The following is a 14,762-nucleotide window of genomic DNA, read 5'->3' as shown; positions in this document are numbered from 1 at the left end:
AGTAGAATTCTGGTGTAACCTGTTAACTCAGCCTGGGTCTGCCAAGGCATGTGCGCCGTCTGAGTTCATCCTGACTGGCCTGATGCCAGCAATGCCCCACTCCAGCTGGTGCACTCATCCAGGGAAACAGATAGCAGGCTGCTCCCTGCAACCCCTCACCAGCATTTTAGGGTGAAGATTTTTAAAAGCACTTCGTGGATTTGTGTTTGGTCAAGACAAGTCGCCTTGAGGACTCCTCATGGGGCATGGGACACTAAACCCAACGCCCATCCCTTTTCCAGGGGCTCCTGCTGGACACTCAGGCCTTGGCTGCCACATGTTCAAGGTTAGCTGTCACTTCAGGGATTTTTTAAGTGCCTCTCTGGGAGTTACTAAAACTTTGGTGCAAAAGACGATGCCTTTTCCCTTGCAGGCGACTCGAGTGCCTCTGTGATGACACACCAATTGCTGCAGCTCCACAGACACCGTAGAGGCTGGCAGACCTCCGGGTAGGAGTGATTGCACTGGTGTTTTATTAGCTCTCAGAAAATATATAGCAGGGAAGAGGCCGAGCAGGCTCCTGCACCGTCTGCCTGAGCTCTGACCCTTCGGGCAAGAGGCGAGATTGCTTTTACAGCCAGTACTTAACCTTGCCGCTGAGACTTGTCAACAAGGAGGCCAATTAGCAGCAGATATGATGGTGGGTGATATAATGGAGATGTCTGTCTGTTAGGAGCATAACTGATGTGCTTTTAACACAACATGTATCTTAAAACATGGCTCTGCATAAATGATGCCATCCCCTCTACTGTAGAAAATCCCTCTACAGTGAAGTGTTACAGAAAATTGTAGGTTCATTACTTTGGTTTTTTTCCCCTCAAAGTCCCTCTTAAGCCTTGTTCTGCTGGGCTCATGATGACTATGGCATGTGTACAATTGTAAGAAATAATTCTGCTTGAAAAACATGTCAATTTTAAATTAATTACTTTTTGAAAACATATATGACATATTAAAAATGTACGTAGATTCAGAATGAAAACAGAGCACTTCTTGTTTTCTTGAAAGGATCAGTGCCACCTGAGATGTTTTCTGTAATCACATTTGTATATTGGTATATGTATCAGAAAAGACAGACTAGGGAAAGTTGAGTTAATTGATTAAAATCATGCAGGTCTACAAGCATGTTACAGCCACCTGCTGCAAAGGACAGTGGCTCTTGATGGCACATCAGCATGTGACACTAGTACCCCTATTTGGGTGCACGTAGGGGTTTTCTGTCAGATTATGAAGCTGGAGAGGCTGATTGCAGGTGGATGGTTTATGTTTTGGTTGAGATTGGGCCTGAGCTTTTAAGCAAAAGTTTATCATAAGACTCTAGGGCTGGAGCTACAAGAAGACGTGCACTTAACTGCTTGCTGACTACTTAGGCAGTCAGGATAATTCAGTCAGATAATTCACCCCCCTTGCAGCTTATCTTAAGTAATTCTGCTGTCTGGTTTTGGTGATTTGGAACTTAATTAAACAATAAAACCACTTCTTCATAGAATCATAGAATGGTTTGGGTTGGAAGGGACCTTAAAGATCCAGTTCCAACCCCACTGCCATGGGCAGGGACACCTTCCACTAGACCAAGTTGCTCAGAGCCCCATCCAGCTTGGCCTTGAACACTTCCAAGGATGGGGCATCCACAGCTGTTCTGGGCATGATTTGCATGATTGTCTTTTAGTTGCTAAGATAACTATTTATGTGTAGTGCAAAAAACTCTACATCGAGTATCACTGTTTATTTTCTATTACAGATATAGTCCGAGAGGAGAGAGAGAGGCCACCTCTGATCGAACATGACCTCCCAACCCAATGCCAAAGCTTTTCCTTCACCTACATAGTCTCCAGCAAAAGAGGAGCAGTGGATTTCAACTCCCAAGCTGTTAACAGCCCCATATATAAGGTACTGATAGAGGCCCTAAAAATCAGTATCCACGCCTCAGTAGAAATAACCATTTTTCAGTTGCTTAGACCTTAACACTGCACTCCACATATATTTAATGTTTACATTAATTTATCTGAGGATAATTTTTATCTAATGAATACCCAGATTATTTTTTTCCTTGGTTAGTATTTAAATAGTCCAATTTCCTTTTAGGAAGTTGAGTATCTTTTTTTTTTTCAGTGGACTCAATATACCTTTGCTTCTTGGAAATTTGTCTGCTCTCAGAGTTTCCTTCCTTAGTGTCCTCTGTGCATTTTAATTATTTCATTAAACTTTGGTAAAAAAATAGGCTTTTCTAAAATGCTGATGAGTACATGATGTTTTTACAATTTAAAAAAATAGATTTTCACTACAATATTTTAGTGCACCATGTTCTTTTATTCACTGCATAGCTCCTCTTTAAGGAGGGAGTTTTCCTGATTTCACTGGGACCACTCCCAAACAAGGCCAGGTTCACTGAACTAGTGCTTAAAGATCTGATTTTATGAACTGCATGTCTGATTAGAGTGCTCAGCAGAGGCATTATCCCCCTTGCAGAATCGACCTAGAGGGCTGGTACAAGCACAGAGCCCACAAGGTGAAGTCCCGTAGCCATCCTAGGACTATTTGCTGTATTTCTTCATCAGTAGTGGTAACCAATTTTTCAATTTCAATCATTGATAACATCTTCCCTTTTTTCTTCATATCGTCTTGCCTTGTTGGAGAATCCTTTCTCCCTGCCTCCAAATCAACTCTAAATATATTCAGGGTGTAAAAAAAAAAGAGAGGAAGGAAAACCAAAAGGAAACAAGAATATAGCCAACCTTTTTAATTAGAGTATATTGTACTTCCAAACTGGATACACTAGAAATTGGCAATGCAACATAAGATGCAAAGAAATATACCAGTTACTGTCAAAATGACCCTGTACAGCCTTATAATGCAAAAAGCTTTATACAATACAAATTTTTATTAATGTACACAAACCTTGACAGAATGATATTTAAACATAATACAACAAGTAAAAAAAAAAAGACAGAAGAAAGAAAAAAGTGCTGAGAACTTTAACTGAATTACTGAATGGAAAAACACTCTAGCTCTCATTAAAGAATGCATAGTGAAAACCAGTATGAAATTACCTTTATGGTGGGGGGAATTTATCAGAACTGTTGGTCATTAATCAGTAGGGGGAACCTCTGGAGAATATTCCTTTCTTTAGCCTTGAACTGCAAACAAATTATTTTAATATGCATGAGCTTTGATAAATAGTGTATTTATTTTCTTAAAAAAATAAAAACCTCCTAACACACTTTTCCTTACAAAGAAAACTTCTATAACTTGCCAGAAAGAATTAATTTATCCTTTCCAAAGTGCTAAACAAATTTCCCAGGTACACTAAACATTACCATGTCAGATACTGGTACAGTGGAACACTGGTGACACGTGCACGCTGACAGCTCATTCTTGGAAGTTCCAGCCCTATTTAAACTGCCTTTTGGTTTATATAAAGTGTCCTACTAATATTCCTACTTCCTCCCGGACAGGTGTACTTTACCTGTCAGCTTGACAAACAAACTTTTTTGATTTTTCAGTGTTTGCTTTTCCGTGATGAGGTCAGAGATACACGCATGGAGTGTGTTTTACAGAACTGGTATAGTTTCTGGATGCAGATTGCAGATTTCATGCTGGAGAGATATTACACTTTTTATGCTTTCAGTATTTACTAATACGGTATTTTCTATTTTGTCTCTACTCCTGGAGAGGTGTTACCAGGAGTTATGATGGAGTAAAGCACGGTTGTTTACAAAGGTTTATACATACTTTGGAGCAGATGGGTTTTCTGTACTGCGTAGACAGAACCACCACATGCTTGTTGGAACCAAAACTGCCTGCTGGAATGTGAATAAACTGGTGAGACTTCTCTGTCCTGGAATTAATATTTCCAAATGATAAGCTGCTATGATTTTAGATATTTCCCCCTTGTAAATAGCTTCCAGTACGTTCACAGGAGTGATTAGGGTGTCCTCCCCAAACAGGAAGAACTTGGTCATGACAGTGGAGAATGTTTGACCATCTCAATACAAAACAGATGTAGGAATCTTGCAAATAGGTTAAGTGATGCAAGTTTTGCATCCAAAAAGTTTCTACACAAGCTTCATTTAAGAACTAATGAAGATTGAGTTACGTTTCTAGTTCTGCATATGGCTAAGAGCCCTTGTGGACAAGAAATGCCTTCCTGAACTAGGGCATTGCGGTACTGCTGTCACGAACAAGGGGTTGTTGGATCCCCCCATCCCACAACAACCTGCTGGAGAAGTTCCTTCAGGGCAGCACGAGGGTGGGTAGATAGCATGACAGATGTGACTCAGGGCACCTCCTACAGTGGCTTGGCCAAGGGACGGTGAGGGGACTCTAGCAAAAGCTAGGTTGGACACTTCTAATACCTGGTAAAAGACAGTGAGATACAAATCCAAGAGACACCGTGGAAAACAATAATTGAGTAAGAAGGCATTCCTGTACGTCATACGATAATTTTGAAATGCTTCACATTTTATATCTCCAATTTTAATGCAGTGTTTTTAACGCTGATCTTTCTTCCAGCACATTACGTTGTGTAAGGGGCACAAATCAATTAACAGTCGGTTAGCTTCTCTTAAATTAAGATCACTCTTGGCATTTTGAGATTAACGAAGGTTATACAACCAATCCGCATTCGCTTCTTCCTGCAATAAAGTGCTACATATAACATGTCATTTTAATGACCACAAGTAGGAGCATTAAATAAGTACAAAGTTAGCTTCCTAGCAGTGTACACTCTATCTGCCATTAACAAAAAGGAATAAAATATTACTAATGACATGGAGGGTAGCAATAGGACTGTCAAATTTGCAAGTACAATTGAAATACTGAGGGTATAAAAGAGAACTGTATGGTTCCAAAAGCGTCTTTTTATAGCTTTATATTTTAAAGAAGTTACTGGTACCTTTTCAAATAAACAGTCTTATTACCTTCAGCCCACAATTTGTTTTTTCTTTTTTTTGCAAGTGAGAAACAAACTAGTGCAAGACTAAAGCACTGTGCAAAACTGCCTTTTTTTTTTTTAGTCTGAGTATTTATACCCAGAATTTATCCATACCCTTTTTTAAATCCCCTTGTTGGATTTTTTTCCCACCATAGAATTCTAGTTATACAAGTTGTTCCTGCAAACTAAAAGGTAACCACTGCATAATACAGTATATATATATATATATAATATTTATATGCCCTTTTAAAACAAAAGATGTATGCTACGGCCCAGATGCAGGTGTTTGTCACACCTGTGTAGCAGTTAAGAATTGGGCCTGCTGTGTGTACATGTATGTGTGTACATACGCATGGTTTTCATTGTCATACTCTCATCCTGCAGTGCTGAAAGCAACTTTTTCCTCGTCAGTTCTACCCCAAATCCTCAAACCTTGACAACTGAGTACAAGGCATCAAACAACTAAAGGAAGCTGCAAACAGCACTGAAATAATACACCAATTCCCCCCCCCCCAACCCAAACAATTGCTCCTTCCACAACTCTGCAGTTCAGGGGGAAACAGGGGGAAGGGAGGGAGCGAGTGTGTGAAAAGGGGGAAAAGAATAATAATTAAATAAGCCAATCCAAAGGATGTGCAAAAGCAATGTCATGGCACACTACAGGCAGACTCTCTTTTCACGCACCCGCACGCACACAAAGCCCAAAAAATAAAATGCATCAATATGTAATCTTACAAGTGCTGATTGCCATTAAGGACACTCTTTTTTTTCAGCTTAACAAGACAAAATAGTTTCTTAGATAAGAGTACTGGGAACATGCCTCTGAAGGTAGAAGTATGCAGTAGGTCACCTCTTGGAGATTTAATAAAGCAGCTTTCATGTCAATGCAATAAGTATATACACAGAGCCATTTGCTAAACCTTACTAATGATATAGTACAAGTGTTCGTTACCTCTTCGGTCTACGTTTTGCAGCCATGTATACCTGCTGGGTTTGTTGGGGTATTTTTGGTACAGAATGCAACTGCCCTCAGACAGTTTCTGCCCTTTCTGTTAGTCCAAGGTAGGCAAGGAAGGAGTGTTTAGGTGAAGAGGCACCTCCCGGTGCAGTCTGAGGTCGGGGTGGATGGAATGTGAGATCGTAGTGGTTTTTGGGGAAAAACATTGTTAAAGGAATAAGGTGGGCAAACTCTGTGTTCCAGTATTTATCAAAGCACAGGGAAGTGCCGTTCACGGCCAAGGCTTTCACTGCCAAGTTCGGCTCTGCCCCGCTGCCCTGTGCAGCTGACATAGCCACTGTTTGCAGAGCCTGGGAGGCAGACATAACTGAGAGGGGTGACAGAAGGTTTCTGGAGCTGTTCACTGGTAGGAGCGGACTGGCTTCCTTGGAGGTTGAATACTGGCCCTTCTTCTCCTCTTCGGAGCAGTCCCCGTTCTGGTGCTTCTTCACGTGGCGGCTGAAGACAAAAGGGTGGGTAGTCTTGAACAGGCACTCGTCGCAGCTGAAAGTCTGGCGTGGAGCATGCTTCAGTTTCTTGTGCAAGTTGAGATTGTCTTTGCGTTTGCAGCTGTAGCTGCACTGGTCACAGTGAAAAGGGCGCTCGCCGGTGTGGACACGCACGTGCTCGATCAGCTTGTTGGCCGTCTTGGACAGGTACCCACACTGGTCACACTTGTAATGGTTGCCAAGGCGGTGTTCCCGGATGTGCATCTCCAGCTCCAGCTGATTTGCTTTCACTGTCTGGCAGATCCGACACTTGTACTCCATCTTGTAGTGAGTCTTCAGGTGGCACTCCATCGCTGCAGGGCGGTTTGTGGAGTAGATGCAGAATGGGCACCTGGCAATACAGCAAGAAAAGGCAGGGACAGAGAAGAGAGAAGTCACTCAGCTTGAAGACCTACATCCCCGGTTTAACCCTGTCACTCAGCCCCTCTCTGACCTACTAAAGAGGAGAAAAAGGCACTTAGTTCTCCCTGTGAAGCCTCTTTCCAATACTTGGTTTGCCTAGACACATCTTTACTTAAAGGGGTTTTGCCCATTTAATGGCAGTAGAGTTTTCCTAGGAAAACACTGATTCACTCTGAAGCAGCATCCCTTTAACCTTCTGGCTTACCTTGACGGGGAAGATTCTGCAAAGCAGGCCAGGTAGTGCAGAATGGGTGACTGATGCACAGGTACTTTGTGTAACGGCATTCCTAGTGTTTGCACGGAGTCACTTTGGCCATTTTTTCCATTAAGAAGTGGTTTAAAGTGAGTGTTTACAGATGAGTATGAAAGCAGCTGTTTAAGTAAAGATGGAATAAACTTGTAATACCACACGTACAGCAAAAGCTTAGGAAATTCCTTTTATGTGACCTTGAACAGTAAGTTTGCTGGGTATCCTGCTAGGAGCAGCTGAAAGCCAGGCTGTTAGGAGGATTTGTAGGGATTCCCATTTCTGGGACATGAGCTAGGCACGCTCAAAGGGGCTTGTGTTTGGCAGTGTTTGCCTACAGCTGCCTCTGCCATGGCAGGAATCGTTCCTGTGCAGGAACAGGATGTGGGTTCTGCTTACTCACAGCAGCAAGCATCCGGCCCAGGATGGACATGGCAAAGGGCCTCACCCCAGTTCCTGAACCAGGAAGGGCCTGGAAGGCTAGAGGAGGGAATTGTGTAAGCTTGGAAAGAAGCCTGAGCTGCATGCTGAACAAGCCTGGACACCAACAAACCCGAAACACACCCGCTTTTGCTTTGTGTAGCTGAGAGGAAGCTGGTGAGGACAACTAACTGCCAGGGAACTCTGCCTTTCAGATTAACTGGTGAGCTTAAAGAGCAGGACTGGATAAGAAGATACAACTAAGGCACCTGGCTACAGTCTTACAGGTATCCCCAGCTGCCACAGGTCCGCATTCACTGCTTAGCAGGTCCGCTAATTGCGTTCTAGCATTCTGGATACTTTCTAAGATGAGTTCCTCTCTCTCCAGGTGTGTTTTCCTTGCTACAACTGGTTGCACATACAGGTTTAATATTAATCTACAAGCTCATCGAGAGACTTTTGAGGAAAGTGAGTAATACAGGAGGACAAAACCGATACTAACATCTGGACACATCTCCTGAGGCACATCAAGTACTCTGATCCAGAGAGGGAGCCTGGCATTGAGGCTTCTACTGTGATTAGCTCTATTGCAACAGAGGACTTGGCTGTCTACGCACACATACCTCTCCTGGGCTGGGTGCTCTCTGGATCAGAATCTCAGATTTTGACCCGGAGCTGGAAGAATCATGTTTTTTTTCTCTTCCCCCACAGCAAACAGGAGACAGAAAAATACAATTTACTTAGATCTCTTCAGGCTCTTCTGGATGCCTTAAAAAAAAATAAACCAGAGCTTTTTCTTAGGTGCAGCTTTCAAGGTAACTAATTATTACTTGAATTGGGCAGGAATAACTTATGTAGACTAAAAAGCACATTCTGTCAGGAAGACTTGAGTCATAGGTCATGGTTTTTCCTTGGTAAATAGAACAGATTTTGTGCAGCTTAAATCAAATGTGCATTAGACAACTGGTCTGTATGTCCAAGACAGACATCCCGTCGTTCTGGCACATTACTTGTTTCTCAATCTGGTCTTCTTCCCAGATTCAGTCATCACATCTCAAGTGACCGCAGATTTCAGTTTATGGAACTACTGAGCTGGAGACCAGACGCTGCCTGGCAAAAAGAACCAGTTTTCAAAAGCTGCAGCACAAACCGATAGAGCCGCGCACGGTATCGTTAAACGTGGTGTGCTCGTCACGGCACACCTACGGTGCACTGAGAACATCAGTCTGTTTAGCAAGAGCAACAGAAGCTGGGAGCCCTGTGCTGAACCCTAGCTGGGCTCCAAGTGGTCCCAGCCTTTTTTCCTGCAGCAGCTGGAACAAACAGAGACCAGGGATGTGCCTCTTTCATAACATCACATTGCCTGCCCACAGAGAGCAAGCATATGGCCCCAGCAGTCGCTCCTTCCCTCAGGGGTCTGACTTTGACATAAGGTCACATTCTCTAGAAACACTGCTCTGCACCAGTAAGACCTTAAAGTACCCCACTATAGCCAAAACCAAAGGGCTTTTTTCTCAAAAGACTCTATTACTGGTTACAGGTTAATTTATACAACAATTATTCTGGGGCATGTAAACCAAAGCAGAAAGCATCAAAGTTATTCATTCCTGGAGAGAAATGACTTTGCATTAGAGTATACAAAGGTTATAACCTTTAAGGTTGTAACTTGGTAGCTAGATGCAGAGACTGTACAGGGTTTAGTCTTTTTTGAGCCAGGTGCAGAACAGAGCCTGTGCTGTGTTTGCCTTTGCTCTAATAAAAAAACCCCTTAGTCTGCCAAAACCTGTGCCTCATTCTCTGTTGGGCCCATCACATACTGTCTCCTCTTTGACATGAAAAGGGAAAGGACCATAGTTTGTTACAGCTCCAAAACACCAGTGGATGGTAGGTTACCAATCTGCTCTAATGATGCAAGCCTAAAGGACAGGGCAGGGTTCATTAAATAAAAGGAAGCCCCAGATCTGAATTATCAGTTAACCAACCCTTTCTAATTGACTTCCTTTTGTCCTATCCCCACAGAATTAGAGATGCTTAACACAGTAAAAGTTTGTGTACTTGCTTTCCTTACTTGAGCCCACCGGTGGGGACAGTGTGGCATTTCTTGTGCTCCAGTAATTGTTCAGGTGTCTTCATGAACTTGTGGCACACGTCACACTCGAACATCCGTGTGATCAGGTGGATTTGCAGGTGACGCTCAAACATATTTTTTGTTTTGCAGACAAAGTTACAGAAAACACATTCAAAGCCTGAAAAATAGAACAGGAAAATGTATCCCTGACATTGTGGCCAGATTGACTGCGTAGAAGGGGACAGTTTGCATTTGTTAAACAGTGTTTTACCTTTCTCTGACTTCTCTTCAGCGTTCACTGAGGTCTGACTACCAGGCACTACAGAAATGACTAGCAGGTTGTTTGACCCCTTGTTTTTTGGGGTTATATCTGCATCTTCTTTGCTGTTGGCAGAGTCACTCAGTGCTGACAGCGAAGATGAAGATGGACTGTTAGATTCACTGGGTGTCTTCCTCTCTTCAGCTGAAAAACACAAATAAAGAGCAATAGCTGCTTCAGCAGATTAGATGGAATTTCTGTGATCCTGTTTTAAATTTCAGGAAGTATTTATATTTAAAGTTAATTCAAACATGCTTATAAAAACAAGGCGGAAATTAATTGAGCTGATAAAAAAAATCATTGTTGGGCCTCCTTCCTTTTTATTATCACTTTAACCACAATACATCTCTCAGTTTATTCTACAATTGAGTTTGCCTGTAATGGTAGTGGGAAGGGATCATGCAACTCTACCTCATTACCAGACTAAAAAAATCCCAAGAAAACACTTTGATTACTCGGAGTTCAAAACCAATGAAGAACTTGTCACTTAGAAAGGAAATAGAACTTCTGTAGTTTTGGGGTGCAGAAAGCAGTTTAGCTACTTGTCCAAGCTAAACTTCCCCCACCTTTCTGTTTATGTGGGTCCAATGGGTAAATTTGGAAGGAAGGGTAATGGAGAATAATCTCACTCCTTGTACTGAAGAGCATCCTCAGCAATCATTGTAAGAAATACCTGGGTGGTGTCGAGATTTACTTGTTTTTATTAGGATCTCTTACTGAAGGTAATTGAAAACAATGTTATTTAACTGGACCCAGAGATAAAGCCCATCAGAGCATCCTTATGTATGCAATAAATGTGTGAAGTTCAAATCCCAAACCCTATCACACACTAGAAGTGAACAAGAGTGAGAGTTCTCATATGAGAACTGCCGTAAGCCAGCAAGGCAAGAATGGGTAAATTATTACCTCCCACCCATGTCTTGCTTCAATCAGAGCTGTGTTTACTAAAACTTCAAATTCTCTATGTGATACAGACCCCTGATCAAGGCCTCTGCAAACACCAGCACCTATGTGCCTAACTTTAAACTTATGAGTGGCACCTTTACGATAAAAAGGTAGGAATGCACTAATGAAATCTGATGACCCGAGCTGCCAATAGGGAGGTGGATAGGATATCATTCAGAAAAGATTCACTGACCTTGGGGACCAGAGTAATAGAAATGGAATGAAATTTAATAGCACACAGTACAAGGTTATGACCTGAAGGGCCAGTAACAAGAATTTTTGCTACAAATGAGAAGTGTTTTAAGTCGGAAACAGTCAAGGAAAACAAAAGAAGAATCTGAGCAGAACATGGGATGAATATGAGCAATCAGTGTTGGGGAGCCTTCAAGGAAGGTAAATATGATCACAGAATGTTATTGTGTGAGCTATTCCCAGTAGCTGCTGGCTGTTTTACACTGCCACCACTACTTATTTCATTTCACCATGTACAGCTGTGATTGCACATGTCAAGAGCAGGGGTTCTAACAAGAACATATGCAGTGAGGGATTGGTACAGCAAGAAAACTGTGTTTCATATAAGAAAAGGCTCAATGTACATTTAGAGGGGAGAGGGTTGTTCTCCATAAATATACTAAGGGAATAAATACTGCCGAAGGAGGGAGGGAGAGGTGGACTGCTGTTTCAGATAAAGAGCAGTTTTGGCACAAGCACAATGTACGTGTATTCCAGTGTGTGTCTTACTGATAATCAGAAATTTAAAAAAGGTCCCTAATCTTTAATGCAGGAAAGTCTACAGCTGCCTGTCCATAGAAGTAGTTTGTTTAAAACAAGTACACTTCTTTGAAAGCATATGCCAACATCCTGACAAACAGTCCATTTATGACCTGGTAACATCACAGGATAAGGGACTGGAGTCAAGTGACCCAGAAAATCCTTTCTATTTTTTGCTCTGTATTTGTCATATGTGTGAGCATTTGGCTGAATCACCAGCTGAATGGCTACGTTGGGCAGGGTGAAGGAAGAACAAAGGGCTTTTTGCTTTTCTTCAAAAGACAAGTAGCAGTTTAAATCTTGTAGCCATGATAGGAAAATACAGTAGAGTACAGCTCAGTTTTGAGCTCTGATGCAAGCTTTTCACGTGGCTATGGGTGGCCTTTCTCATTTGCTTTGAATTCCAATATATGAAGTGGGGTAGTGCCCAGAGCTGTGCTGGCATAAAATCCCTTGAGAGCTTTCTAGTAGTTTGTATTTCTGTAGTTACATTTAACTTACGTATCTTTGAACACAACCAATTGCATTCTTCTCTCCCTTCTCTTTCTCCACCCCTCTGTTTTCCCAATTTTACTCCTGCTAGGACAGGAAAAGCAATTTAGCAATGGAAAAGTTGTGCTGGATGCAGTTCAGGTTCAGTATCGTAAACACAACTGTGAGTAGTTTGTGGCAGCAAAATGCTTTTGCCTGGTGTTATAAGAGAAATTAATTAAAAGGATTCTAATTTTCTTCTCCTTAAATTATGCCAGACTTCATTAGTTGGACTAAGCATATGGAGCTTGTTGGAAAACTGCTATTGCTCTTATCCTTGGCTATTAAGTGAACAGGACCGGGGAAAGAACACAAGTTGTTCTGTTATTTAATATAAAGTTACATTTACGGTATTGTTGAATCACAGTGTCAACTAAATATCAGTGTGAAATTCCAAACTGATGGACTCTGGGAGCAAACACACCCAAGAGCAAAGCTCAACATAATGTTTATTTCAGACTTACAGCCAGGTATGCACAATTAGCACTCAAAGTGACCTTATCATCACAGAAGTCAAACCAGGATTTTGATGAAATAGTAAACCAGTCAGGAAAACAAATGAAGTATGCTGACTCCAACAGGGAAGGGGATTTGGGGATAAGGGGAATAGGAAGAAGAAGGGCTAAGTAGTCCTTCATTTATTTCACTAAGCTTGAAATTTGATCTGCGCTACCAGATTATTTGCCTGGCTGGAGTCCAATTCACTTCAACTTTGAGAGATCAGGCCTTAATTAGCAAGCATTTCAGTGAAAGCAGAGTGCTAATGGGAAGTGTAAAGGTTGCATCTAAAAAGCAAGGAAGAGAGAGATCACTGCAGCTGGGAGAGAGGGATCATCACCTGTGTGCTTGTTGTTGACATGAGCCTTCATATCTGCCTCTTCCATAGTGACAAAATCGCATGCTGTGCAGCAAATGGAGAACATCCACTGCTCTTTATCCACGTGGAGGGACATATGACTGACAAACTGGACATTCATCTCCGTCTCAAACCCACACACATGACAGCTGCAGGCAGAAGGGAACTCAAGAGTGAGTAAGAAACATTAAAAAACAAACCACAAACAGAAGCGTGTTGCCCTTCCCCGAATTTGCCAGAGAAAACTCACTGCACGGATTTCTGCTCTTCCTCGCTGTTGAATGTTCACTGCAAAATTCTTTTGTCTGCTGAACTGCCTTTGAACTGATGGCCATGCCAACGTGATTAAGGGCAGGCACAATGCAACAATCCTGTACATGCTATAATGATGCTAAATAATCATAAAGTTAATTAAAAACTACAGATTCCAGATGCTGTGCATCACCTAGCTGATTCCTTTGGGCAATAAGAGGCATTGCAGCTTTGCCAAGACGTTTAGTACAGCTGATACACTGACAAACGCAGAGCTTGCTGCACACTCCAGGAGTGATTTTCAAGCCCTGGAATGGTTCCCATGCCAAACTGGGATCTTGTGCAAAACTGCCTGGCAGTTTCAGTGTAAGCAAGTAAAAATGGGTTCAAACATTTCTTATGCTCGACTGGAAAACAGCAGTCATCAGCTATGCGAATAATTAGGAGGGATACAGATTTTGCAGCCAGCACATAAACAGAGTGATACTGAGAGACAATGGGAAGGACCCTTTAATTTAACTTTCTTTGCTTTGATTAGGCCATTAACATTTAAAGCAAGCCAAAAAAGATTGAAAAAGTCATACACTCTAGGGCACTATTTTGCTTTCCCAGGGGGAAGGACTAGATAATCTAATCCAGCAGGTCTCATTTATTTCTTACTTCTATGATTTTGTAATTAAATCTGCTCTTGGCACTTTGACTAAAAGTAAGAGTGATTTGGTAATCTGCTTGGCCACTAGAGTGCACATCACAGTTTGCAGTGTGCACATCAGTGCACATGCAACAAGGAGAATGTCTAAATATCCATTTTCTCCACGCAGTTCCTTTTAATTTTCAGGCAAATTCTCCTAGAGGTTTTCTTTCTTTAGCCGTGTTGGTCACTGAATGTATATACCTCCAGCAAATGGAGGAGATCTGGATATTGATATAACAATTCTTATTATACTTTAATTGATTTCATAGATTTGGCTGAAAACAAGGGAGCTGTCAGAGGCAACTGGAAGCACAGTGCTTTAAATTTCATAGAATCATGGAATCAACCGGGTTGGAAAAGACCTCTGAGATCATCAAGTCCAACCCTTGATCCAACACCACTGTGGTTACCAGGCCATGGCACTAAGTGCCACATCCAGTATCATCTTAAAAACCTCCAGGGACGGAGAATCCACCACTTCCCTGGGCAGCTCATTCCAATGTCTGATTACTCTCTCTGTAAAAATTTTTTTCCTTATATCCAACCTAAACCTTCCCTGGCACAGCTTAAGACCATGCCCTCTAGTCCTACTGCTGGTTGCCTGGGAGAAGAGACCAACCCCCACCTGGCTACAACCTCCTTTCAGGGAGTTGTAGAGAGTGATGAGGTCTCCTCTAAGCCTCCTCTTCTCCAGGCTGAACAGCTCCCAGCTCCCTCAGCCTCTCCTCACAGGACTTGTGCTTGAGTCCCTTCACCAGCCTTGCTGCTCTTCTCTGGACCTG

At 42.2% G+C, this 14,762-nt stretch overlaps 1 protein-coding gene across 9 annotated transcripts in view; it reads right to left on the bottom strand.

Annotated features, from left to right (window-relative positions):
- Nucleotides 1-2,763: 2,763 nt before the first annotated feature.
- ZNF827 (zinc finger protein 827) overlaps nucleotides 2,764-14,762 on the bottom strand; it is a 106,201-nt gene continuing 94,202 nt past the window's right edge. For 2 of the 9 annotated variants that reach the window (XM_027692696.1, XM_027692697.1), the window contains exons 11-15: nucleotides 13,017-13,183; nucleotides 12,149-12,223; nucleotides 9,884-10,075; nucleotides 9,613-9,790; nucleotides 2,764-6,806 (exon numbers count right to left, since the gene is read on the bottom strand). In XM_027692696.1, coding sequence (XP_027548497.1) covers nucleotides 5,999-6,806; nucleotides 9,613-9,790; nucleotides 9,884-10,075; nucleotides 12,149-12,223; nucleotides 13,017-13,183 — 1,420 coding nt within the window. In that variant the 3' untranslated portion in view covers nucleotides 2,764-5,998. Of the gene's footprint in view, nucleotides 6,807-7,126; nucleotides 7,250-8,167; nucleotides 8,313-9,599; nucleotides 9,791-9,883; nucleotides 10,076-12,148; nucleotides 12,224-13,016; nucleotides 13,184-14,762 lie in introns of those variants that run through there. The other 7 variants (XR_003535751.1, XM_027692701.1, XM_027692702.1 and 4 more) reach the window with 7 other exon arrangements.

Source organism: Neopelma chrysocephalum, unplaced genomic scaffold, assembly GCF_003984885.1.
Source record: "Neopelma chrysocephalum unplaced genomic scaffold, ASM398488v2 Primary Assembly neopelma1_88, whole genome shotgun sequence".
NCBI lineage: Eukaryota > Metazoa > Chordata > Aves > Passeriformes > Pipridae > Neopelma > Neopelma chrysocephalum.
This window is presented reverse-complemented; position numbering and strand designations above follow the sequence as displayed.